The 27,394-nt window shown below is 42.6% G+C and overlaps 1 protein-coding gene across 1 annotated transcript; it reads left to right on the top strand.

Annotated features, from left to right (window-relative positions):
- The first annotated feature begins 472 nt into the window (after positions 1 to 472).
- Positions 473 to 25,665, top strand: LOC140213958 (neprilysin-1-like). The gene is made up of 16 exons (XM_072285149.1): positions 473 to 725; positions 1,621 to 1,815; positions 4,559 to 4,645; positions 6,382 to 6,512; positions 8,001 to 8,226; positions 9,727 to 9,825; positions 12,472 to 12,549; positions 13,303 to 13,415; positions 15,730 to 15,788; positions 16,132 to 16,183; positions 16,982 to 17,049; positions 20,556 to 20,686; positions 21,464 to 21,529; positions 23,477 to 23,581; positions 23,693 to 23,769; positions 25,439 to 25,665. The coding sequence occupies exons 1-16, from the start codon at positions 570 to 572 to the stop codon at positions 25,536 to 25,538; spliced, it is 1,743 nt and encodes a 580-aa protein (XP_072141250.1). The 5' UTR covers positions 473 to 569; the 3' UTR covers positions 25,539 to 25,665.
- The last annotated feature ends 1,729 nt before the right edge of the window (positions 25,666 to 27,394 follow it).

Genomic DNA, 27,394 nt, shown 5'->3' with positions numbered 1-27,394 from the left:
TGAGAAACAACATTAAAATAGTTTAGACTATTTCTACTGCGCCACCGAGGTGTGGTCACACACGAAATAACAGAAAATAGTGTTTAAGAGTTCATAAGTACACAGACTTCTAGTGAAAAAAGAAGACGGTAAATAAGTAAGAGAATGGAGATAGACACTAGAGCTGCATGGCCAGCTTCTGCGAGCTCATTCATATTTATGTCTCACCTGAGTGCAAAACGACGCGAGAGACAGTGAGGCGATACAAGTTTTCGTTCACTGTTAGCTGGAACTTTAACTAAAGAGTAGAAAAAAAAGAACGGTTTCAGCAAACTGGAGATAATCATGCTGGGTAAGTCCATATGTATGTCCCATGTGTTTCGCATGCTTGTTCACCAAACTAACTGCAATTCACAAGGCAAGACACCGTGTTCAACTGCCTAATTAGACATTGTCAGTACTTGCCGAAATGGTACAGCAAGATGTATTTTTTTAGACATTCTGATCTTATCAGTCACCTTCAACTTTCCCATTTCGGTCTTTCAGCTGTTCCACATCTCGAAGACCGACATGACGTCATTTTTGCCATAATGAATGCTTCAGGGTTCGCTCAATGGCCTCTAACTTATCATCCCAGAGATCAGGAGGCCAGCGCTGGAAACGTCCTCGTACAGACTGGACTTGGTACTGTCTTCTCAGTTGGCGTCTCAAGGAGTTTCTGGAATCTTAGTTCTTACTCCGTTCAGGTAATTCTATCAGCAGAATGCAATAAATTTAGCACTTTTCACTTAACTTCCACTCAAAGCAACATTAATGCATGTTATACGATATATAAAAGTATATACACTAGATATATACAAATTGCAAAAGGTAATGGGACATTATATATATATATATATATATATATATATATATATATATATATATATTATGGTCATTCTTACCCCCCTCGTTTCACAGAAAATATTGCGAAAGAGTTACTTTGGCGTCCGATTTACAAAGACAACAAACACTGGAATAGAAAAAGGTAATCGCATATTTAGGTGCATCGAAATTAACCATATGGCAATTCACGAATTCCGTTCATATTGTAATGGGGTCTGTCACCACCGAGTTGAACTCGGTGCACGCACAGCACATCCATGCACAGCCATGCACAGCACATCACCATAAACGTTGAGCTATTACGGCGGATTTGTTGCAGATTACACAGCTGCCTTTTTTGAGTGCACGTGTCGGCAAAGGGCCGTTTATGTTACTGTCAGCAAGGTAAATTGGTATTTTATTAGCTATCTATCGGTAGCGTACTTTTGCTCTAGGTGTCTGCAAAAGTAATGACGTCGCTGCTACACTTGTTCACGGGCAAAACGAGCTGGCATTGTAAGCAGCAAAACTGTGAAACTGACGTAAAACCGAAAAAGGGAAACCTATGCAGGCGCGAGTCATGATGCTTATTTCCTGTTATAAAGAAATGTCAATAAGCCGCAAGGTATACTCAATTAATTTAATGGTTGCCCTTACGTACAGATCATTTTATCTTAAGTTACGGCACACTTTGCTTCAAATATGAATGACGTCAAAATCATTCGTGAATTTTCGCCAATGCGCAATGACCGAATGGCGTCCTCCTTTTCCTTCCAGCTGGATCAGCCAGACTTTTCCATAACCGGCAGAAACGAGATCATCAACCAAACCACGCACTTCAGCATGCGAATCATTGCGGCGTACAAGGATGTCATTAAAGTGGCGATGAAGTTCATGAAGCCCAATCTTACTGACGAAGAACTAAAAGTACTTTCCGACAAACTTGTGGCTTTTGAGGGAAAATTGGCCAACGTAAGCATGTCTTACGCTCAACGGCATGAAAAGTCTTCTTCAATGGTTCAGCATGTGTGTAAGCTCATTTAGAGAGCCTTACTCGACATTTACAAGATGTATAGTAGATATTGGAATACATTGTAGCTCTGTAAGAGAAAGCAATATCACTGCGGTTACAGTGGTGTCCAGTGCGGTATCTGAATGGATGTCACATCCATAAAATTTGAAAGCCACTGCCACATTGCTGGTCGTATTCTTTCATTCTTCCTTTCTTTCTATCTATCTATCTATCTATCTTTCTATCTATCTATCTATCTATCTATCTATCTATCTATCTATCTATCTATCTATCTATCTATCTATCTATCTATCTATCTATCTATCTATCTATCTATCTATCTATCTATCTATCTATCTATCTGTCTATCTATCTAATCATCAACCAATCCGTTAATCAGTTTGTCAACCAGTCATGTCGCTCAATGTAGTCAGTCAGCCTTGTGGCAAGTCAATCAGTACGTGGTCAATTCCTAATTTCCGAAACTTGGGTACTAAACGCGTAAAGTAGTTACAAAGTTTGAGTGAAACTCATGGTCTACGTACATGACAGCGCATTTAGAAGCCAGATGTGCACGACAGTACGCTAACGCCGTTAAGCAATGAAGGCAGTCATTTAAAAGGAATATTGTAGAAAAAAGGCAAGTGCTTAATCACAAATACAACAAAAGCAATATCCAGGTAATACATTACAATATGCTGAATACACTAAGCAAACGTGAAATCAAACGCAAAAGGATGTCACAAAATAACGGAAATTATACCGGGATGCACAAAGCTAATAATTACCATACCTGCGCTACCAGGGTGACATAACATATGAACAACAAAGAGTTCAAAGAAAGTCAGCCATTTGTCTTATGGTTAACATAGCTAACCCAATGTTATTCTGATAATATTTGTTGAGGAAATATATAGTCGATATATGTGAGAGTGTATAGAATAACTTATGTGTATGCAGCTACGTGTATGATGACGATGCTGTTGTTGCTATGTGATATCTCGTGGAAAGCGGAGAGTCGCGTGAAAGCTGGCAAGGATGTCACAAGAACTAGAACAAGGGCGGACTTCCAACTAAGGTTTTATTACTTGATAGGCTAAAAGGACAACAAGAATATAATAATAATAATAATAATAATAATAATAATAATAATAATAATAATAATAAGACGGAGAATACGAAGAACACGGTGTCTGTAGGAAGTCAGAGCACGTTCACGACTTTGATGGCTTTGTCCTGTTCACTTACCGAGATGAAGCCCCATTTCGGATCCAATCAGCTACATTGGTCAATTGGATCATTCTTTACGCTTTACGGTTGCTTCGCCCCATGTGCATGATTCTTTATACTCCACAGCATGCTTGTGTGAGTTGAGATTGCGCACAGAAAAAGCAATTTTCAGTGAGTTTTGTTTACCGTACGTTTGCGGGCACTACTTAGTTCCTTCGACTAAATTTTGACATGGATTTCGTCATTGACGATGCCAGTCAAAAAATTTATTTCACTGCAATGGCACAGTGACGCCATCTGTCACAGCTGCAACAAACACCGTGCTATCGCCGTTGTCGCGACAGATTGTGCCACCCCTCCGTCGCTGAACAATAAATAAAATCCTGGTTGACGCCGCAGATGACCCTCACTTTGGATTTGTTGAAGACAAGACTGGGTGGCGGAGGGGAACAAGCAAAATCGCAAACGTGTTATTAAACTAAGTGCACTCGAAAACTGTACCTACACAGAAAGTTTAATCGCGAGCAAGCAAGCGGCTTAGAAGCAAAAGCAAAAAATCAGGTATGCTCGGGGCTCCTATTATTGTAACACACAGCATGTGCCTGCGCGTCTTTGTGTATAGATACACCTTACGTAATGCCCCAAAATTAAGGCTTTCTGGTAATACAAAAGAGGTTGCTTTACAGTAATTATAATGCCAATTCGCGCAACATAATTGCAGGAAACCTTTGATTGATTTGTAGAGTTTATTGGCGCAAAGGCCAGATGTGGCGAAACCCTGGCCTTTTCAACCTGCGGTGACTGTAGAACGCTGCTACTCCGTATTGAGCGAGAATGAAGGAATTCGAGAGGCTCGATATTTTGTGAGTCGCAACTATAACGAGCGGGAGACAGTGAAGACAGAAACAGCATAGGGTTACATAATTGCTCTGTTTAATTTAAATTTATAAATCATCAAGTCTAAAAAGAGAAAGTGGATGAAAAAATAACAATGCAGGCACGTATGGAAGCCCCATCTGCTGCATTGCGTGGTGGAGTTGCAATGCGCTGCACGAGTCGCGTTCCTCGCAACAAGTTTCCCTCTAGTAATTTCAGTTTTAAACAGGTTGTTGTGATGGGTTATTCATACAAACTCACGTGTTTATTTCACTGTTGCGTCTTAAGGGTTCAAAAATGCGAAGACCTAATTTATTTACATATGCCTTAAATCCACTAAGAAAGTTGTCACCGTTTCCCAGTGACAGCTAGCCCCTTTTTACCTGGTTTATATTATAGAATAACTAATAGAGGAAAATATGAATTCAGTATCAGACGATACGTAAATAAGACAGAACATGCAACAAACTAAGAGTGAACTTCTTTCGCGCTGTAGCATATTCAAAAGGCTTTGCTTGCTTCCAGTGCATGCACAAATTGGAGTGTCTGGGGGTAGCTAGAGCCTCTGTGCATCAACTCGGCTTTTGTTGCTTTCAGCTGACGGCCCCTCCTGAAGAAAGGCGAGATTTGTTGAAAATTTATCACAGAACCACCTTCGACCAACTGGAGAAAAATTTTTCTAACGTAAGCGTCATACTTTCCACTGTCTTAGAGTAACATAATGAACATATGAAAAAATGGCAACCATTTCACTCTGTGAAGATGAAATGGCAGCGAAAGCTGACTACAGCGAACGCTCTTAGACGAAAAGCAAAGTACCTTCGCTGCCATTCCATCTTCACAGAGTGGAACGGTTGTCAATGTTTGCGTTGCGAGCATGGCGTCGTTCCTCGTTCGGAGGAACGCAGGACCGCGATTGTCGTTTTCATTCAGCATCGCGGGAACGTTCTTCGTCAGTGGTCGTTTCGCGCCGGCGCTGTTTACGTTCTGGTTGTTGTTCCCTCCGGCACTCCTCGTACGCATGTTGTCCTTCGTTTGTACGAACTATACATGTCTGCCCCATCGATAACGCTGCTGTCTTTTGCGCCAATGCCTGTCCTGCTTATGCGTTGCGCTAGCCTTGACGTCACGCTATTGTTCACGGCGAGCGTTCTAATCTGTTCCGCATTTTGACATCTGTGCCGCCGCACTAAACCCGTATGGGCTTGTTAGAAATCGCTAAGTTCGTTCTTGTTGCCGGATGCCCAAAAAAAAACTACGGAAGGTTAGTAATTTACAGCTTTCGCCTTAAAAAAAAAGGAAAGAAAAGAAAAACGAAAGACAAAACAAATTATCTCGAACCGATGTCACCCCACCACACTCCACTAATTCCTTCACAAGAACCGCTGTGTCAGCCGAAGGGCTCTGCTCTGGCGTTGTGATGACGAGCTCAATGTCGCGGGTTCGATCCCGATCGCGACAGTGAATTTCGATGTGGGCGCAATGCAAATATTGCTGGTGTGCTTAGATTTAGGCGCAAGTCAAACAACACCGCGTTGTCAATAGTATTTTCTAGTCCTCCACCATGGCGGGCCTGGAAAAAAAACATGGTTCTGACTCGCAAAACTTGTGAATTTATTCACTTAAATTACTTCAGGATCACCTCACCACAAGTGCCTAATTTATTTACACGAATCGCTCCTCCCAGAGCTTTTTGGGCCAATGCTTCATTGATTGAACTATTGGACCAACCCAAAGAAGGGGGCGCTTAGAAAATTGTTAATAATCTCTTATGGAGGAGACACGGAACTATGTCTGACGTCATAAGTGACTCGGTGCGCCGTCTATGATGACTACTGCAGTACAGTAACTAAATACTCCACAGGGAATTGAAGATGTATACTTTACTAATGTATGTGAAAATGTGGGGAAGTTGACAAATTATGTTTCTTGAAACATCGAGTAAAATATGTACACCTACAGATCCTCCTAACTCCTTGCACTTGACCGTAGAAAATGATAAGGCCATTCACAACGCTTGAGCTTGGACCCGCCGTGGCTGCTCAGTTGTTATGGTGTTCTGCTGCTGAGCACGAAGTCGCGGGATCGAATCCCGGCCACGGCGGCCGCATTCTGATGGTGGCGAAATGCGCAAACACCCGTGTACTTAGATTTAGGTGCATGTTAAAGAACCCCATGTGGATGAAATTTCCGGAGTCCTCCACTACGGCGTGCCTCATAATGAGAAAGTGGTTTTGGCTCGTAAAACCCCCTAATTTAACGTTTGAAATAAGGCTGTCATGCTGCAATGCTTTGGTCAACTTATTTCTAATGACCCATCACCTTCAAAAATATTTATCGCTTTTGATTATTTTTATGTACTTATTATCCCTCGAAAAAGTGTCTTGACTAAAGGCGATGGTTCTCTCTTTTTTTTTCAGATTCCTATTCTCGCTTCGTTGCAGAAGCAATTTGACATTGTAGACATCACGTTAGCTGCCAACGAGTCTGTAGAACTATTCGCTCTGAAATATTACGAAAAACTGAATGAATTTCTGCGAACTTCTGACGTGTAAGTGAACTAACAATTTGAATACCGCGCGCAGAAGCACGCAGGCCACACTCATGCAATGGCCTCTGTACTAAATTTTGAAACATGTCAAAGTTAGTATACAGTTTGTGTAGACGTGTCACCCGTATCCGTGAAGGATTAGCGCCAAGTAACAAACCCTCGAAAAGACGAGAATGTAGTCGGCAGCTGTGTCTGGTTAAACATCTCAAAATGCAAACAAATAACGTTTCTAAACGACAGATATGCTAGTAGTGTGATTCATTGTACTGTCGTCAAAGCAAAGCAGATTTTATTGCAAGGCCTGGTCGCGTCTTTCTATACATTCTTCCGACTTGATAGTACCATAAACAAGGTGCTCAGCCTCGAATCCCCTTCAAAATTAACTCCGAAGCAATTATGTAAAATGTCCACTAGGGAGATAACGTCGGGCGCATGCGCAACCATGTGTTACTTGTTCAAGTACATTATTGCAGTAAAGTTTTGTGAAAATCGATACCAAATTTGATCTAGACCAACCCACTGTCCCACACATAAAAAACACCCTTGAAATGCGCTTATACAATGAGTTGACACGACACTTCCCGACGAAGTACCAACCTAACAATATACCGTGGGATGTTACACATGCACCACTGTGTTTAGCCAAGAAAAAAAAGACGGTTTAAACAATGAGAGAGAGCCCTTGTTAATCAATGCTGGAGGAATGTTTGCCTGTCTATAAGCCAGACATGCTTGTCTTGGTGAGATTGGTGATGCGTGAGATTAATCCCTCGTATACACACTTAACGCAGAACATGTGCAATCAACAAGCACAAGCATACAGAGTACCGAGCATCTAGAGTGTCGGTCCAAGGCAGTGTCTCTAAGGAGAACTAAAAGGGTCTCCGTTTCGCGGAAGCAGTAGTAGCGCTGCTTTAAGGTCTCAAGATGAGATACAGCTCCAAAGAGGTCCGGCATAAATTTAAATAAAATTTCAGCACTGTTCTTTCGACTGGATAGCACGTTCAAGCGCACCAAATATGGCGAAAGTAGAGATTTGGAGGTATTGAGAGTATTTCTGGCAGTACCTAACAAACAAATTTGTAATAAAAACTTCCTTGAAAAGAAGGTAAGTTCCTGAGCGGTGTTCGAGAGTCAGTAGAATAAAGAGAAGTTCTGGACTTCTCCCAACAAATGGTCACAAAGCTATCAGCCGTCATTTCCAACTAAATAGCGCAAATTCATTCTTTATTGCAAAGCATATGTGCATATATATAAGATGTTTCAGCTGGCACACTAAATGTCGAAGATAACTTATATGAGTGATGTAGCGTGGAACAGTCGTGCTACCTCGCGTTGCTTGCACTTAAGTGTTATTTGAACTGTCTGCCATGGAGCTTGGGTACGGCCGGCAGAAAAGTTCATTATTCAAAGTAATTTTAGTTATGTTGAATCTAAGCATTTTTTCTCAGTATAACTGCAAGCACCTTCTTTGCACTTTTGTTCTAGTGACACCTTGTTCAACTACGCCGGTTTGCGTCGCATGCTGAGATGGGCTGCAACCGTATCGCGAGAATTTCGAAACGCTTCCTTCGAGTTTCGAAAAGTGAAAGAAGGTGTGCAAGTTGAGAGGCCGAGGTGGCAAGAGTGCGTCGATGAGGTTAACGACGGTATGCCCGACATTGTGGGAAAACTATATGTGCAGCACAAGTTCAGCTCAGAGGCCAAAGAAGAGGTAAGATAGACCGCCCTTTCTGATAATTTTTGGGGTTTTACGGGCCAAAACAACCATTTGATTAAGAGCCACGCGGTAGTGAGGGACTTTGCACTAATTTCGATCACCAGAGGATCTTTAACGTAACCCCAACGCATGGGACACGGGCGTTGTTGCGTTTCACCCCCATCAAAATATGGCCACCGCGGCCAGGATCCGATCCCGCGACCTCGTGCTTTGCAGCGCCACACCCCGAGAGCGCGTTCCGAAGAGAGCGATCTCGTCATGCCATCGTTGTGCAGCAACATTTTTCACAATATAAGCACAGCAATTAAATATAAGCCTAACGTCGTGTTCGACCGGTCAAAATTGAATAATATAGGATGCCGAGAAAATATATTTGTCATCTAGAAAATGAGCACAGCGTAACAGCTTGAATCCGTTATCATTTCAGCAAAAAAGTGCGGCTGTTTTGCGTCGCGGATGTTTTCCGTCGCGATTAAATTTCTCTTTTCGTGAGTGTGTGAGACACTCCGTGACATGTTATTTTTATGTGCATGTGTGGTATCAACATTTGGAAGATAAATATTTTCAACAAACAGCATAACAGGGGTCATGCGTACATGACCCCTGTTCACATCATGGCATTCTATCAGTCATACGACTTCGTGCAAGCTGTCATTTCATTAGTCATTGTGTAGAGAAGGCATATCTTGTGAATACTGTCTGGTCAAATCTACGGCAATGCAGAGCAAGTTTACATGTTTCCTTGGTAAAATTTTAAAACGTTGCGCAACGAACATGCGTAAAATTTTGCCCGGGCTGTTACTGATATTAATGCACGATGTACATGTGGCACCAACGTTGTCCAGCGAGCTATGGCATTGTATTTTAGGCAGAAAATACGCTTGGTTTCTAGCAATCCTAGTTTATGATGCCTTGAAAAAAAAAGCGAACTTGGAGGTTTTGCGAAAGGGAAGCAAGCGCATTTAACATGTCTTTGCGCTTTGGAACAAAACTATATTAGTAACTTTCCAATTACGTACGTCTACCAGTGCTCGGAACGAAAACAAGCAGAAAGCTCAAATGTCGTGAGCAGGCACGAAGCGTTCATTTCATGTTTCCATACGAGTACTCTTTGTCATAAGCACAGAACTGAGTACCTAAAATATGGCGATGCTAAAATCAGGGCATCATCGGTGGCCTGGAAAAGATCGCAACTGTGTCGCCATGATCATGCGGGTGCACAAGCTTAGAAGAAAGTTAAGGAAGGGCTCACATTCTGTGTTCCTCGTTATGACGGTGCCACTCTTGGTGGCAGATCATGTTCAACTGCCTCGGGGTGCGCTCCTGTAAACGAAGATGCTTTCCACGACGCAAGACAGAACGAGTTTATTTGGCATAGCCGGAAAGGTGTATTGTATTTTAGAGAAGGAGTCACTTGTAATTGTGTAACTATGAACACTTGAATATTAACGGCATAAAACTTTACTTCAATGAGCTCAAGCTTCCTCGTTGCAGGTTCAAGACCTCGCCAGAAGGCTCATGGCTGTATTTAATGAATCTCTGCAAAGGTTTGAATGGATGGACGAGACCACAAGAGCGGCGGCAGAGACAAAGGTATACGTAACACTCTCGTTGCTACTAGCGAAATATGAAAAAGTGCACCGACAAGATCTGTGCACTTTTTCCTTTTTTATTTTTGCTTACATTCTTATTCTTTCTGTAAATTTAATAGGTTTTTTCAAAGTGCTAATGGTGACTTTCCAACATTGCGGTTCTGAATAAGACAGGCGTAAGCAATGCTTATCATTTCTAAACAATGCTTTAGCGCCTTCAGAAAAAAAAAACATGGCGGAGCTCATCTCACGAAGACTAACGACTGTAATGCGATTAGCACTTGAGCAACTTCGCAGCACACCGTATTCCTTAGGAATGTACCGATTGACCCAGTTTAGAACACACTTCTTTCGGTAAAGTTCGTTTTACATCTGTAGCGATCATTCAGAGACTTCCGATGCTTCGGCTATATGCGACATACTCCGGTACTGTACTACTTTGCTATGGCGCTCGCTTGTCAAGACACGAATAGGCATGACAGCCTGCATCAAGCCGACGGAGCGAAGATGATGAAATGACGAAAAAGCGAAGACGTTGATTGAATGACAAAGATGGTGTGGCGACGACGGCATGACAACAATGGGATTACGATTTTTAAATAATGACGATGGCATAACGATGACAGAGTGACAACGAATTACGACGAATTTATGACGGCGACGGCATGATGATGATGGTATGACGGCAACCGTATGACAACGGATGCATAACAGCAGCTGTCTGACGACGACACAATGATGATCGTCGAATGACGATGGCGGAAAATTCGCAAGTGAATGACGACAGCATGGTTACGGTAGAGTGACAAAATACTGACGTCGGCGGATAGGCGAAGGCGGCATGAAGACGATCGCATGACCGCTATGGTACGAAGACGACTGTGACGACGATGGCCGACGGCGACAGCATGACGAAAGTCGGGTATCGAAGTTATAATGATGACTGTGATACGACCACAACTGCATTACGATGATGGTATGACAAGGAATGTATGATTTCGACGTAATCCCGACGGTGGCATGACAACTGTATCGGGGCATTGAGATTACGAGTGCATGATGGTTTGGCATGATGACGAGACTGTATCAGGAAACGTGTGTGACGACGTTGGCGTTACCACCATTTAAATTTCGGGTTTTACCTGCCCAAACCACGACATGATTCTGCATTATTTTGACCATCTCAGTCTTTATCGTGCACCCAATACATGGTACAGGGGCGTTACTGTATTTCTCCCTCATCTAAACGTAGCCGCCAGGGCCGAAATTTGATGCTGTGCCCATGCTTAGCAGTGCAATGCCAAAGCCAGAGAACGTCAAGACGGTGGCATAACGGGAATGAACTAACAAAGGTAGAGTGACGAAAATACGCGATCGCGACGGCATGACCGTGAAGGTCTGACAACAGAAGCGTGGTAGCACTGTGTGACAACGATGCATTGACGACGCCGGCATAACAACGGTGGCACAATCACGACCGAATGACATCAGCATGATTAATATTAAATGACGAAAGAGGATTGTTGTCGATAGAACGACGAAGGCGGTATAACCACGAAGGCATGACGACAATGGAGTGATGTTAAGGTAGCGGTGACAACGATAAAACATCTTAATGACAAAGGCGTGTCCTCAATGGTATGACGACGACGGTGTGAGAAAGTTAGAATGGCGACAATAGAACGACTACGACGACATCACGATGACGGAATGACAACGCATGCGTGACGACGACCGTATGACAACAACACAACGACGACAGTGGCAAGACACTAGTTTGATGAAAATTAAATAACAAGTGTATGACGACCATGGCGTGACGATGACTGTATCACAAAACCTGTATAGCGAACGACGACCTGACGATTACGGCATGTCGGGAGCCGGATGGCAAAGCTTAAATCACGACGATGCAACGATTACGACAGCATAACGGCCACAAGCGTATAGCTAGTGGGCCGAACTATTAGAAAACTTGGGTCACTGGGTCCACGTAGAAGACATGATGACAACGGATTGACGAGAGTCAGATCACAAAGCTAGTATGACGAGGATCGAACGAAGACGATGGCATCACGAGCACAAGCATAGGTGTAGTGGCCCAAGTTTGTAGACAGCTTGCGCCATTTTGTTCGCATAAGAGGCTGGACAGATCGATAGATAAGCTCAAAACGGCTGAAGTAGGCAAATACGGTTAATCGCTATAAAAATACCTTATGAATATGAGTCCTTCCTTAAAACTTTCTTCTAACCTGACAGACTTGCATGGTCATGGCCACACAGTCGCGATCATTTCCAGGCATATGGGTCCTCATATGAGGTTGAAATTCATTGAAAGAATCCAGAGAGACCAGATCAGCGCATAGTATAGACGCATTGCACGTTACCAATATATTAGCGGTTTCTTTTGCAGTGTGGCTAATCTGTACGCGGCTCTAATCATTACCAGATATTAGCAACGCTGTCACCATTAAACAAAAATGTGATTTTACAAAGAAATATTCTTGCTTTGATTCATTCAGAAAGCCAAAAATTGATCTTCGTCAGGCATTGACGTAGTATACGCAAAGACGGTGACATATGCGCATGCGGCGTATTTTATATGTGTGCTTTCACAGAGTATAAATATTTTACCTTCATTTTTCAGTTGGCAAAAATGGCGATCAAAATTGGATATCCTGACTGGCTATTAAATACGACATATATTGAGGAACTTTACAAATTTGTGAGTACCTACGAAATCCTAAAGCTTAATTACTGTAGAAGAGACAAAGAAAGACGACTAGCTTACGCAGTGGGCTGAGTGTAACAAATAATTTTTCAAATCAGTTTGCTTAGGGATACAACACAAGATCTGCTCAACGATTGGGCAGAAATCCATGAAGTAGAGACACCGTCGTTTTAAATTTATCCTAGGCTCAGTGAGGTACAATCATTTGCGATAAAATTTTGTTCTAAAACGTGATTGCCTGTTTATTCCCATCAGCCTGTGCAAGTGCGCAGGGTCGCTAACAGATAAAGAAAACGAACGAAGGAGGAAAACAATATCAAATACACGGAGATAAAAAAGCATGCGCTTTTTTGTTACAGAGGTTATGAGCACATTTATGACATCACAATTAAAATTCTTAGCTGGGTGGCTATGGTAAGGTATGGGAACCCGCAAGCTCAGCAGGCGACGGCCTGGTGGACCTGCGGCATTCATCGCCATCGCAACTGAAGGAGGTTGAGCAAAACATGAAGTCCACTGAGTGCAGCACGTATATAGGGCTTGTAGTTGCTTCATTTGATGCCCCACACAGCCAATTCGTGTGTGCAGCTTCGTTATAGCAATTTATGAATGCAGTGGCAACGTGTACATGGTTAGCAGGGTATTAACCACAGATGCTGACCTGTAGCAGTATGCTACCGCGTTCTTATTTGTAAACAATGGGCCTTTCGTGTTTCCATGCCATCACCCAACTACTTGCTACCGCAGGTGCCGAAACTGTGTCGCAATGGCTCTTACGGGGCAATGACGTACGCCATATCGCTAAACCACCGGAAACAGGCAATGCTAAAATTACGACGGCCATACAACAGGGAAGCTGAGTAAGTGAAGAGCCAAGGTTTTATGCATGCAGAAGTTTGCAAGGCTCTGGAGTATAAAATTAACGTTATACAGAAAAGAAAACTAGTGATGCAGCACTTAGATGTCTTGAAAGACCCAAAATGGTCCCGTTACTCTTATGCAGCCGAAACGAAATCGTCATTTGCGGCACCCCAAACGTGGATAACTATATTACTACGTAGAATGCAAACTTACATTTATAGATGTGAGTTCCAGCCACGGTGCATTGCCGGAATGCACGCGGCAGCCCAGAGTAGGAACACGCGTACAGACCCGTGAGCAAACGCATACGGGTCACAGGTTCACTGAACCAAGTTAATTGGTATTCAGACGCCCCAACAGAAATTCACGAGTGCACTGGAAAGGTCGCAGTGCTAAATTTGGAGTGCAGTCCTCGCTCTCAAGTTACATTCACAGGCCGAGAAGAAAATGGGCTTTATTGCGCAATCTTTGATCCACAGAATTTGGCTCAGGGAAGCACAGTTTGCACTAAGAAGCAAGCGTCACATAATAAAGAGAAATATACTCATATTGACACAATATGACTTATTAAATCCAGCTATTTAAAATATTATAAGACTGCAACTTCGCAATGAGTAACGAGGACAGCGACGAGGCTGTTTCGTGAACTGGTGAGTTTTGTCTTCATTCAAACGCAGGAGAGTATGCCTTGCCTGACGTTGTATTTCAGTGGGTGATTGAAGAAAAAAAAATGATTTCTAGGGTTGTAGTTGCCAGAACTTCGATATGGTAATGAGGGACACGGTAGTGTGGCAGGTGTGAATTAATTTAATCACTTCGGTTTCCTTAATGTGCACGTAACGCACGGTTCCCGAGCATTCTTGCATTCCGTTTTCTTCAGAAATGGGGCTTGCCGCGTCCGGAACTGAACTCGCACCTTCGAGCTCAGCAGCGCAACAAAAATGATTCGACAAACGTAGGAATGAAACTTCGGGAACGATGACATTCAAAGGAGCAGGCTCTCACGCGAGGTAAAAATCGATCAAGTGGCTTGATTGGTCTTCTTTCCAAAGGTCCCCTGTCTCTCTCTCTTTCTCTCTCTTTCTCTCTCTCTCTCTCTCTCTCTCACACACACACACACACACACACACATTAATATAGGTAATCAAGTAGTCAAAATTTAGATTTCGAATAGAATATCTGCTATGAACTCAAGTAGACAATCGAAAATTCCCCATTTCAACAAACTTTTATTTTTATACAAAGATACCGTGTAGCTAAAATTTGTTAACGTTGCCGTTGTGGCGAAGAGCCGACGAATGCGGTCCCTCAATGAGCAAGGTGACAAAGCTAACGTGACCATGACATATCGTAACGGGTTCTGTGACTAAAAAAAGTCATGGGTCTGCTTTCTACCTTCCTACTACGCACGGCGACATGACAGTTTTTCCTTTCTTGATGCGGTCTACCGTATGTTTGAAGAATTCAGGTCCTCGTACGCTCCACAGAGTACGAATATTTTCAATATCGTTTTCCAAGTTACAAGCTACACAGTTGAATTGTCTTCCGAGACCCGTTGACTGTAGGGCAGAAAAAAAAAACACTTTGCCATCCTTTACATACTTTCTTTTCTACATTTAGAAAAAATATATATTATCTCTAAATGGACATCTTAAGCCTGTATTTCTGAATAGTCGTTCTTTATCTGACTGGAACTTCGCAGTGTGGTAAGAACGAAGCACGAGTTAAGCAATACAAAAAATATAGAGGCAGAGCGCGAAACGGTAAACATGTGAAAACATTTGTGGAAAGTTCATTGAGCACTTCGTCTGCTGCTGAAGTGCCGATTTGGTGGGGTCGCCCATCTGCTTTTGACGCATACTCCAGCCCAACTAATAAGAACTGCAGCGGCGGATAAAATGGGTATGTCCACTAGGTGGACAATTATAGCACACCCTCATGTTCGCATAATACACACAGAGGTTACAGACGACCTTTACTATCCCTCCTTGTAGACAGGAATGCAGATGCCAGGAAAAGCACTCCCATTCAACATTGACAGCTATGCAAGATCACAAACAGATAAAATGAATTTGACACCAAAATATGCAAGCTAATGTGACAAGACCAAATGGTCATATCTTGGCCAAGCTCTTGGGTGCCTGGTTTAAGAATTGAAGCGAAGTAAGTGCGTCTGCCGAAATTTCCGGTGCTGCGAATTGGCCCATCTTTATTTGATTAGTTAATAAGGTGTAAATAATAAGCGGCAAGTCAGTAATGACCGTACCCATCTGTCGTGATGCACGTCAATATGACCTTTGTCATTTTGTTTAGGTGGCCAGTCGGCCCAGCCGTTGTCAATGCTTTCTACAGCCCGAACGCCAATGAAATGAGTGAGTGTTCGTCACCATTTGCAATGACGTCAAAAGCGTAGATTTCTTTCTGCTCAGCATTGCTCAAGTGATATATGGGGGATCGTTTTTAAGTTTTATGGACTTTTTAAAAACATAACTTTAGTCCTTGAGCTGAATTATTCAGAGAGGTGGACGTTATGTGCAGGGATTATTGAAGCTGGTATTCAACTAATTAGCAAAGACCCACTAATTATCTTATGAATTCATTACATTACGGTACATATTGCAATTTATTAATTATAGCCGGTGAGCATGCAGGACGTATATACTTGAATGTACAGGATGACGCCAGTTTCAAATATAATCATTCATATTTCTGCAGTATACCCATCAGGAATCCTTCAAGGAGTATTTTATGAGCATGGACTTCCACGGTGAGCCGCTGAATACAATGAGTTCTTACTCCGTACGAAATATTTCACCTAGCTAAAACGTCCCTACCTTAATTTTCTTTGCTTATTTAGGGAGTAATGTTTCTGGTAGAACAAACTACATAAAAGCGTTTTTCCGGGCATGAAGTAATCCAGGTAATACACGCAAAGCGCCTCGAGCAGCCAGTAGCGCTGCAATTTTGCGTGCATTCGCGGGCTCCTTTCACGCTCGGGAAAACACATTTATGTAGCACGTATTGAGCCACAGAAATCTGTATCAGGAGTTTTTTTTTATATTGCTCTACAATTTTCTCAATTACACTTCTATTGTAATTGTAATAACCGAGATGTTGATTAATTAAATCGTACTTATTACCTAATCAGGCGGAATGCAAAGCATATCTGAGTATATAGAAGCGACGGCAAACAACATTACCTTGGTTTGGTCCAACTACGTAGTATTTGCATATTTTTAAAGTTTTGTGAAAAACTTTGTAGCAAAAAAATGCGTTCTGTCGTACAATGAATGTTCATCTATTCAAGCAATCCAAACTAAAAGGTGCGGTTGCGCCATCTGAAACAAATAATATTTAAAATGTTTGTTTGGACTGAGAAAAAAAGAACAAGATATAGTCGATCTGCTACTTTTTGGCAAATTGCAAATCGGAATAGTCACAATGGTGCGCGTTAGAAGTTTCCTGATTTCTTTTGCAGCTTCAATTGTGCGTTAAGTAAAACATACTAGTTCGATGATAACGATTGTTAATTGTCCTATTAACACAACTGTATTTCCTACGATAGTTCCATCAACTTCGGAGGTATTGGCACGGTGGTAGGACACGAAATGACACATGGCTTCGACGACACAGGTGGGTCCTACGACAAACCACAAACACTCACTGGCATTCTCACGGCAATAGGCAGTGAGGCGTTCGAATCTGTTGTGCATGAAACATACTCAAACACGAGATCTAACAGAGTTACTGCCTGTGCGAAAAAAGAAATATTAGAAGCATCGCCGACTCTCGCAGTGAAAACTAAGTGGAAAAATTGTGTGCCTTTCATTTAAAGTTATAAATGCTGGCACACAGAAATAGAATGCTACATCAATTTCATCATGTTAAGCTTCACTTTCTTACCTTTCTGCACTGCTTTCTCTTTCACCCTGCCGTGTTCGCTCTCACAGATGTTTCTTCTGACGCCTGTTCCTATATTACATATTTCGCATATTTTCATGCCGGTAATCGTTCCCTGTGGCAGACATTGTACTCACTATGCTAACACGTTATCCTGAAGTACACTCTTACAGCAACATGTTTTTACGTATACTGCTGCTTACGTAAAGTAACGAGAATCTAACGGCAACAGGGGGGCAAAACGGAGGAATGGTCGTTTACATAGATTGGCGCGCTGTCTCAAGAACCGCACGTATACAAATTTGCAGCCCTCCGTTGCGGCATTTCCAATAGTCACAATGTTGGGTTGGGAGGTTAAGCCCCGTAAATGAATAAAGAAGCTAGCGATAAATCTCCGGATACCATGGTATGGGTTAATTCACCCCCATTACTTCAACATTTTCTTACTCTCCTGTGACCTGCGCAGGTAACGTACATTAAAGAGGCACTACTAACTTTATTAAGGAGCTATCCTTGAATAATAGACAAAGAAAGCCACTCTTACCCTGCAAAGAGTGTTGGTAAGCGAGAAAACCACCCAAACAAAAGACGGCTTGCAACGCCTCCTTGGACTTTCCGCACAGACATTGTCGCCGTGTCATCAATTTTCCCGGCTGCAGCTCGGACTGTGTTTGATGTTTTTTGTTGTTAAAGCTGCACTAAATTGGGTTCTAAACGACGAAACTTTGCAAGTTCCAAGAATTTTCACTTAGCCACAATGGCTTAAATACGAAAAAAAGAAAGCATATTGAAACTCATCACGTCGCACTGATACACTGGTTCAAGGGTTTCAGCAAAAAGTTACAGAAAACTTTCATTTTTGCCTCTGATGTTACGCCTGCGACCGAGGAATCGGTAACAATATATTTCTGAAAGAACGTTTCATCCCTCTAAATAAAGTCACTGCTTCTCTTAATAAACCTCTAAAAGCAACCATACGTAGAGATTAGCCTAAAGTTATTGGCATATCCGGTAAGCACTCCCCCAAAAAGTAGCGAACCTAACTCTACATTCATTTCCATATGAAATTATAAGTTATGCTGTATTATAATATGAAAACATATGCAAATCCCATTTTATGTTTGAATCTTTGTGAAATGAAGCCTTCCGTGAAACGGGTAATTAAATGCTATGCAACTGTTCATCTTCCGCACAGCTTTTTACAACATTGCAACTGCGGTCCTGCCGAGCAGACACGTAGTCGCTGAGATCCCCTCCACGTGATTCATGCGACAACGGATTACACTGTCTCCGATGCTGGCAAACTGATTGATGTGTGGGGTTTTATGGCACAATGGCCAAAGAGCGCCATACACATGGTGATGGGTTTTCAATTAATGATTCGTGAAACGCAAATATGTACTTCGAATGGTGGATGTGGCATGGCTGCAAATAGGCCTAAAATCAGTCGCTCTAAATTGCGTGAAATATATAAGCATTAAAACCATGACCAGAGATGTGAACTATGGCACTGTCTTGTTAGGCACGAATGATGTAACAGAACGTGTAGTGAACGCAACACTGATGCCTCAACAGGGCCCTTGAATGCAAGGGCCTAGAGACACGTGCTATGCTAAATGTAACGAACGCAGCAGAGGCTTCTGGTAAGAAGCCGTACTACGTAATATTCGGTCGGATAATGTGCAGTGTAAGAATGTCATTTAAATAATTTAAAACTATTTTGGTGTCAAATAATGGGTTCGTGCCGAGAAATTGTGCTGGATGTAATGGGATAATGGCAAACTATGCATGGCAAGGTTTCCACGGTCGGCGCACTTTATTGTTGCGCTTTCCTCAACACTGACCCATTTTATATCGTAGGAAACAAGGCCCAGAAAGACTCGCTTTAATAATTCACAGTTTTGCCAGAAGGCGAAGAATCTAAAGGGACGCCAAGTCTCCGTGTGGCGCTCGAGCTCGCCACATGGTTATGTAAAGTTACGCGGAGGCGACATGGAACTCGAGTTAACTGCTGCTACGCAGAAGGAACAGCTTCCCGGCAGGCACCGCGCGTCTCAAAACGCTGCTGTCGATGAGGAATATTGGCACTGGCGTTACTGGCATGGCAACTCAATGGTGCCCGAGACGAGACCGATGGTGCCCAATGAAAGGACTATACAGACTTCCTTTGGCGTTTACTGTCCGTTTCGATCATGCAAGTGTAGGCGTCAGGTAGCCGTATGCACGCTGGTCCTCAACAGGTACGCTGATGTGTATTTGCAGAACCCTCATGCCCAGCAACGGAAGCCAGTGCGCTTTTCTGGCTTCGCTGCAGATTCGGTTTAGCAGCACGTGGTGGTCCACCCACTTGGCGTCGTCGGTTTAGCAGTGAAACGCACTGTGTTTCTCTGGAAGCCCTAACACTTCCCACGTGCGCACCACGCATGCGCCGTCGATACCAGAACAGCATCACAGGGGTGGCGGTACTGGTGGCGTGAGCCCACCTGGAGTGTGCCCGTAATTGCAGTCCCAATAGTAAAGGAATTATGCTCGCGTGCATTTATTGCAGTGAGGTTATTTAATACGATGTTACTTGCGCCTATGTGTATTTTCTTGTTATCATTTGGTCTATAATATTTTTCCCTTTTAATTGTTTTGCGTCTTGCGTCGTTATTTGGTAGTCGTTCCTATACTATTTCTGCTGTTTTTTTTGTCCCCCTTACTCAATGCCCTTGTGGGCCCTGTTAGGTATTCTGAATAAATAAATAAATAAATAAATAAATAAATAAATAAATAAATAAATAAATAAATACCGTTTATTGTATCACTACGTAGTACCATAGGTTGCAGAGCCAGCCTAGGGCACATCTTTAGGGGTAGTATGGATGGGGATACTTGCAAGCCGATTTGTTTTATATGTGCTGTCCTGAGCGTGACCTATTCGCTAAGACAGCAGCAGCAGACGGCTGCAACCACGGTCATAAACAACGGCGAAGGTTCCCTAAGAAACGTTTGCTACAATACTTAACTTTACTAAACGAAAGCAATGATGAACAGCAAGGGCCTCCTTTGGTGTAGAGGTTACAATAAAGATTAATAAGCGAGAAGAGATGCTAGAGGGTGGAATTTGTTTTCAATGACGGATCACATGCATGTATCAGTTTACTTACTGGAAGTAAGATATCGAATTTCGTACTTGTCACATTGTGATATTGTGCCTTTCAGTAGTGTTTTCTTTTCATATCCTCGTGGCTTGATAGGCAGCGAGTTCGACGCAGATGGTGCTCTGAAACAGTGGTGGACCAACCGTACCCGCACTGAGTTCATGGAGAGGACGAAATGCTTTGAGTATGAATACGGAAATATCACTGACATAGAAGCGAACATGACGGTGAGAATTTCGGCTAGTTCTTAATCTTGGACAGGTGTTGGAGAACAATATTATAAACAACTGTTTATAAAGAAGGTGTCCAATATATTCAGAACGATAATACTGTTAGATGATGACTTGCAGGTTAGAATGTTATCACTGTCAGATATATTAAGATATTACTACCTTGAGCATACTTGTAGGTGTAAAGAGCGTTTGCACCTCGGCGGAGGTCGAACATTAAGACAAACCTCCTTTGTAAACCAAATATCAGAGCCTACAGCAATAGTGACGAAACGTCTTGCCGCTTTATAATGTCTGTGTTTTTGTGTGTGTGTGTGTGTGTGTTGGCACACGCGTGTTTGTCTGTGGTCATCGTAGAATTACGATGCCGCACCGGAAAATGGTGATTTTTTTATTATGGACTATGTTCGCCATGTTTTGACAGATGAACGCGAAACCAGAGCCTTCTGTCACCTTTCGTAATATACATTAGCATCAATTACCTAAAAGTACGTTTCGCATCTATAGTTGTGACCAAAATGACTGGTCTATTTCCTAATACTTCGAGTTATTATCATCAAGATATCGCCGTAACATAATTTCCACTTGAACTCCTGCGCGAGTCTTATGCGCTTTTAGAGCGTCAATAGCAGCAGTATGCATCAACAATCATCAAAGGCATGTGTAGCAGCGTGTTTCTGTTCTATTATATCTCGGCTTCCTAATTTTTTCCGTAATTTGACCTACACTTAAAACTAAAAAGGTGCTCAGGAATGTTTTCTTTATCAAATCCAGCTTAATGGGAAAAACACCGTGGGCGAGAACATTGCAGACAATGGCGGACTGCGTTTGGCTTTCGAGGTAAGTTCCCCTCTGTCCTGTCGTTCTTGCTCGAGTTAAAGGTACTAACAATAAAGCAAATTCGCTCAAAGCAAACACAATCAACTCAAGGTAAGTATTATTTTTACATCATTTCCAGAATTACTTCTGCGGTGCAGTATGAAAGCTCCAAGATTCGGCTTGATGGGGCCTTTACCCCATAAGCTACCAACGCTGGTAATGTACAAATACTAGTCGCGCACACATGCAGCTGACTGAGCAAAAAATACAATAAAGGCTCAGATGGCAAGAAATGAGGCACATGAAGTCTGGGAGACGTCTCACGCACTTTCTCGCTGGCCGTGCTCTGATGCACACTTAATGTGAATCGGAGTAAAAAAGTGCATACATTACGAGGACCACATATAAATATCACATTCCATTGATACATCAGAATGACATAGAAACACCTTCGCAGAATTTTAGCTTTCAGCTAACAAATATCCAGGTTCCTGGATGGTTTGTTATGGGCGTAATGAGTGATCTATTTAAGTAATCAAACTGCCTGGCAACCTACAGCTTTGTCACTACCTAGCCGAAGTTAGTGCAGATGATGCCAAATGGGGCGTTTTTATATACAAAGCCTTAATTCAAAACAACGATTTTTGAAAGAATTTGACTTTTAGAACTCAGATGCTCATTCAATTACGCAGTCCCGAGAGGACGATCACCAATTAAAAGGTGCCGGGTGTCTAGCGCACCCCGGGCCCCGTGTGCATAGGATTAACAGCACAATGTACTCGCTGTTATGAGGTATTTCTATATTCTGAACACATTACAAGTTCCGTGAACGAAAATCGCTGCTGAAACGAAGCACCTTGCACAAACGTGCAGCCACGTTTGTGGTTGCGGATATTGTTGTCAGATGGCGCAACATGTTCTGGAAGCGACAACGGCACCAGTACCTTCTACTTGACAAGCGGTGAGGAAATCCTAACAGCGACAACTTGCAGGTCTCCTCGGCATTGCACTCAGAGCCAGCGGTGAATAGTAGGCGAAGCACGAGGCACTCGTGCAGCAGGCGTCCAGTCGTGTGAGCAAGATCTTGCGAAAACATATGTTGGTCCGTGCCGATGACGGTTTGCGCCAAAGTGTCGCTCGACGACGGGTTCGATCACCGCGCCACTCCGACGTGGCGAATCGCGCCGAGATGTCCACAAGAGGTCACGAACCACGTCAGCTAGAGTGGCGACATTTATTTTCTGTGTGTTTCGCTGGGTTTCTTTTTTTCAGGCTTGGAAGACATCTTATAATATACGTAGCACATATAGAGTAACAAAAAGATGTATCGGCAATTTTCCACTTCGTTCTACAATTTTGTCATTGGTGATTTTGCTCTGAATATTTGAGAAGTTGATTAACTAATAAAACTAATCACCTAATTAGGCGCTGTACAAGAAATAGTTGGGCGTGCTCCAGGTGACGGCAATCAACACAACCTGGGTTGTGTCCATTAACGTCGCACATTCATTTTTTTTACATTTTGGCACAAGTTACGTGGAACACTTGGTATATACGAGTAATGTATTCTTTAAGCGTTTACGCACGATACTTTAGCACCAAGAATATTGCTACCAACAAGCACGCCGTAGAGCGTGTGGGAAATTCTGAGCATTCGACCGAATTCCACATGGAAGAAGGAATGTTTAAATCTCACTCAGTATAGTGCACGAGGGATGACAATTTTGTTACCACTTTGCGACATTTCCTTTCTGAGTGTGCACAATAATTTCGTCAAGGAAAGCAACAAACAGCATGAAATTTTTTTACTCAAAAGCATGTCTTTCTTTTGACATGCATTTTTAACTTGATTTCAAGCAAAAAGAAAGAGAGTATAATCACTATTGATTCACTGGGCAAGCCTTCTTACGAGTGTGGCCCAGCATGGTCTGCTTCATTTCACCAATTCAAATCCAATTTTAATTCTAGGCTTATAGAAGGCTCCTGGAAGTAGAATACAAGAACATAGACACTCGACTAGAGGGCTTGGAAGACTTCTCTGGGGAGAAGCTGTTCTTCATTGCAAACGCAATGGTAAGTGCCATAAAAGCGACGTTATCTCTAATATGCAACAATGTCCACAGAATTGTCTTTTGAACAAAGCACAAGCGCCCAAACGTGTTCGTCATGCTCCTTTTCTCGCAGGTAATGTGCAGCTTGAGCCGTCCTGAGTATCTAAAAGAGCAAATTCAGTACGACCCACACAGCCCAAGTCAATACAGGTAACTCGAAATTTTACAATGCGTCCGATTTATAAGAACGGTGAAACGGAGGAGAAAGCGCGGATTAAAGTTAACCTAAAAATAAAATTGCCGTTTTTATATCCCGAATCGTAGAAGAGGCATGGAAGCATACGTAAGATGTTAAAAAATTGGTTGGCGATTAAAAAAGTAATCTCGCTTCACATAGCGAATTCCGCCTCCTCATTTAGAGAAGTGGAAGAGGAAGACCTTACGCGCGCCACTATTCACAATATCCTGTTAGGTCAATGCCAAGTTTCCCTAATTAAGTTTTTTATTGCTTGCTTTACACAGCTGAACCACGGTTTAGCCGTGGTTCAGGTGTGCAACGTGGTTCAGCCGTGCAAATCCACCGGTGACATGATTTTTGCCACACAAATCAGCTAAAAATTGCATTGCTGTTCTACTTAGTGGGACACCACAGTGTAACTTCAGTATACTTTGCAAGAAATTTGAAGATAAAGATCTCTGAAAGGCTGTTCAGTTTCAAAGTTATTTTTTTGCATGAAAGGCACTCCACTATGTCAAGGGCTTATATTTTTCACGAGAAAGATAAATTCCGAAACAATAGAAAATGTTCGAGAGCTATATGAAACAAGTTGAGGGATATACTCACTGGAGCGGTCAAATTCGTCTTGCAGAATCAGAGGGAGACACTATAACAATTAAGGCAGACAGCACAATAGATTTAATCATGTCTACGGTGGTAGATACCGCAAAAGGACCAAAACAAAAAACGTGACGCGTCACCATTACTAGCACCTGTCCATGTTATACATATGAGGTATAAGACGCCTCTTTATAACTACCCAATGATAATTGATTCCCTACATGCCGGGCACAATGCTTGAAGGCTTCGGCAACGTTGTGTCTTCATTGCCTTTAATAATAAGCAGGTATTCAACCAGAGATCGTCTTGAATTGCCGACCGGAAATTATTTCTCACCGTGTTGGCATTAACGTTAACAGCGTTTAGGGCCGCGTTAACACAATGCCAATATAAACACGGCCAAATTCGCCCCGCTTCCTTCCCTAAACTTCGAACTCAGATGTGTATTGTGGTGGAAAAACGGCTAAATGCATACTTAAGTTAAATTTGTCTTTCAAAGGTGGCAACTTATAAGCAACAAAATTTGATCATTTCGCTGATACCATGCTGCTAAAGCTTTTGTAGCACGGGGTACAAACTCCTTTGTACATCCACTGACAAAAATATGCATATGCCGTACGCAGAAAATACTGTCAGCGCTAGAGCCAGGGGGCCTTGCGGTCAACGGTACAGGTGACTAATCGTTCTTTCAAGAACAGGATGCCAGAGTGACACCTTCCCCACTTGCCCCACCAAGAGCTATGAACGTGATCCCACTGCTCCGGTTGAAGTTAACATATATGACAAAGAGTTCGGTCTGGTAAATTTTTGCAAACTACATGCACGCATCTTCTGGTTAACATTATAGGAGTAGGCGGCCGACTCCGAATACTATGGGGGCAATGACAGACCATGTTTTCTCAACATAGTTTCTGCCTACACAATCAACGTCTGCTTATTGCTACAGGAAGCTGAATGTGAGAGATATCTTACGCAGAACGTGCGGTTCCGTACGAGACCTTGTGTGCTGTAATCCAATACAACGTTTGGCTTCTCCTTTAGCGTCAACGTACCAGTTTCAAACTTGGCAGACTTCTCCAATACGTTCAACTGCCCAACGAATTCGACTATGAACCGGAAACACCGCTGCACTTTCTGGTGAGACGTAGTCACAGAGGACGAGAAAACAAGACTGCGGTGTGCAACTTTTGCAATCTTTCATACTTATTCGGAAAGCGCATCAACCGACGTATTGTTACAATAAAGTACAATGGGAACCTTCTGAGAAACTGTGTAACTTCCATGCAACATAAGTCACACAGCAGGTCAGACAACAGTAAGAGAGGACGACTTGGGACAACGTTCCACCCGCAAGTTTCAACACGCAGAAAATTGTGCCAAGTTGGTTATGCCATCGCATGCAGCTGCACACATCAGCGCACCATCAACCACGACAGTGCTAAGCAAGCGGTCTGAGCCCCGCGCCTGAAAGCATCCCCAAACAGATGTTGATCAGAGACCATATGGCCGTCTAGATAACATAAAACTTTCGTTTTTCTTTACATCGTGGTCTATATTAATTTCCTTATTTCTCTACGGTCTACAAGTGAGGCATAACAGATACGAGAACTAGATCTTGTGTCTGTACTTGTTTTTATGGCTGTTGAGCGGTTAGGCTTTCCACAACGATCACAGCGGTAAACTGTCGTATAAACAGCGCTTCGCGCTGATATTCTCATCGCCGACAAAGAGCGGCGGGGATAAGTATTTTTTTTGTCTTATGTTTTCATCGACTCTATAGGCAGGGCTACGTTCAGAAATACTAACAGAGAAGAAATACGTACAGCAAAGATGCGCCCATGCTGGCACGTGGCACTATTTTTTATTTCACGCCCATCTCTGTCCATACATTTTGATAGCTTTGAGTCGAAGGTCGAAGCGCCTGTTTAAAGGGACACTAAAGTAAAACAATAAATCAGCTTAGACTAATGAAGCATTGTTTCAGAACCCTGCAAGCAGTCATTTCAAAAAAATAGTTTGATTATTAGATTAGAAAATGAAGGTCCAAGTATCAGTATTTTAATTTCGCGCCGTAACCCCAGCGCCGTTACGTCAGCGTGACGTCAGGGATTCCAAAGTATGTTTTCGCATTTTGGCCGCGTTGGCTGCGTAAATTTTTCTGAAACTTGCCATGTTTCGTATTTGGTTCCTTTATAACACAATGTAGTCAATCTGTACCGCTATATATAATTAGTAGACCCTAGAAAATGCCATAAAAATCCATGACGTCACAGCCACCAGGTGCGGGAACTTAGTAGGCGTCGCCACCCGTATTTCGTTCTTGCGCTTTTTCTGGCTTATCAAACGTCATATTGTTGTACGAGTGGTGTTTTTGGTGTTGTAAAAAAGTAATTTACTGATGCAGAAGAAATCATTTTTCACTTTAGTGTCCTTTTAAGTGCGAGAATATTAATGGTAAGTCGACGAGTCATGGGTGCTAAACACAATTGCCTGTACTTAGACTTGAAGCAACCTTTGTTTATTAACTTTATGTGATTCACCAGTATCTAAACTACGTCTAAGCCAGCTTGTTAAACTATATTTTAGGGTAGGGAAGATGTAAGGAGCAAGTCCTTGGGGACTTGCTTGGCACGTTACATGCAGGAAAATAAAGCTTTTTTTCAGTGACCTCGCCTCAGACCTAACGTACACGCAGCCATCAGCTTACCAGTGTCTGCCGGATAAGCCTGTGCTCGAGAGGACACTTTTTAGCAGTCGTCACTGCTGCCATTGGGTAGCAACCTTTGGTGGCCTTCAGTGAGACGCGCAGCGTCTCACTGAAAGGAGTCGCATATACGTCGTCGGGGCTACTCGGCCAAAGAGCTGGAATAATGGAGAGCAGTACCACTCAGTTTTCACCTCTTCTATAAATTTTAAATATGTATATATTTGTTTCTTACTGACTTCACCGGACCTTCACAACATCGCCATCCATTGAAAAAAAAAGAAAATAAGCCG

This window comes from Dermacentor andersoni, chromosome 11 (assembly GCF_023375885.2).
Source record: "Dermacentor andersoni chromosome 11, qqDerAnde1_hic_scaffold, whole genome shotgun sequence".
In the NCBI taxonomy this organism is placed as follows: domain Eukaryota; kingdom Metazoa; phylum Arthropoda; class Arachnida; order Ixodida; family Ixodidae; genus Dermacentor; species Dermacentor andersoni.
This window is presented reverse-complemented; position numbering and strand designations above follow the sequence as displayed.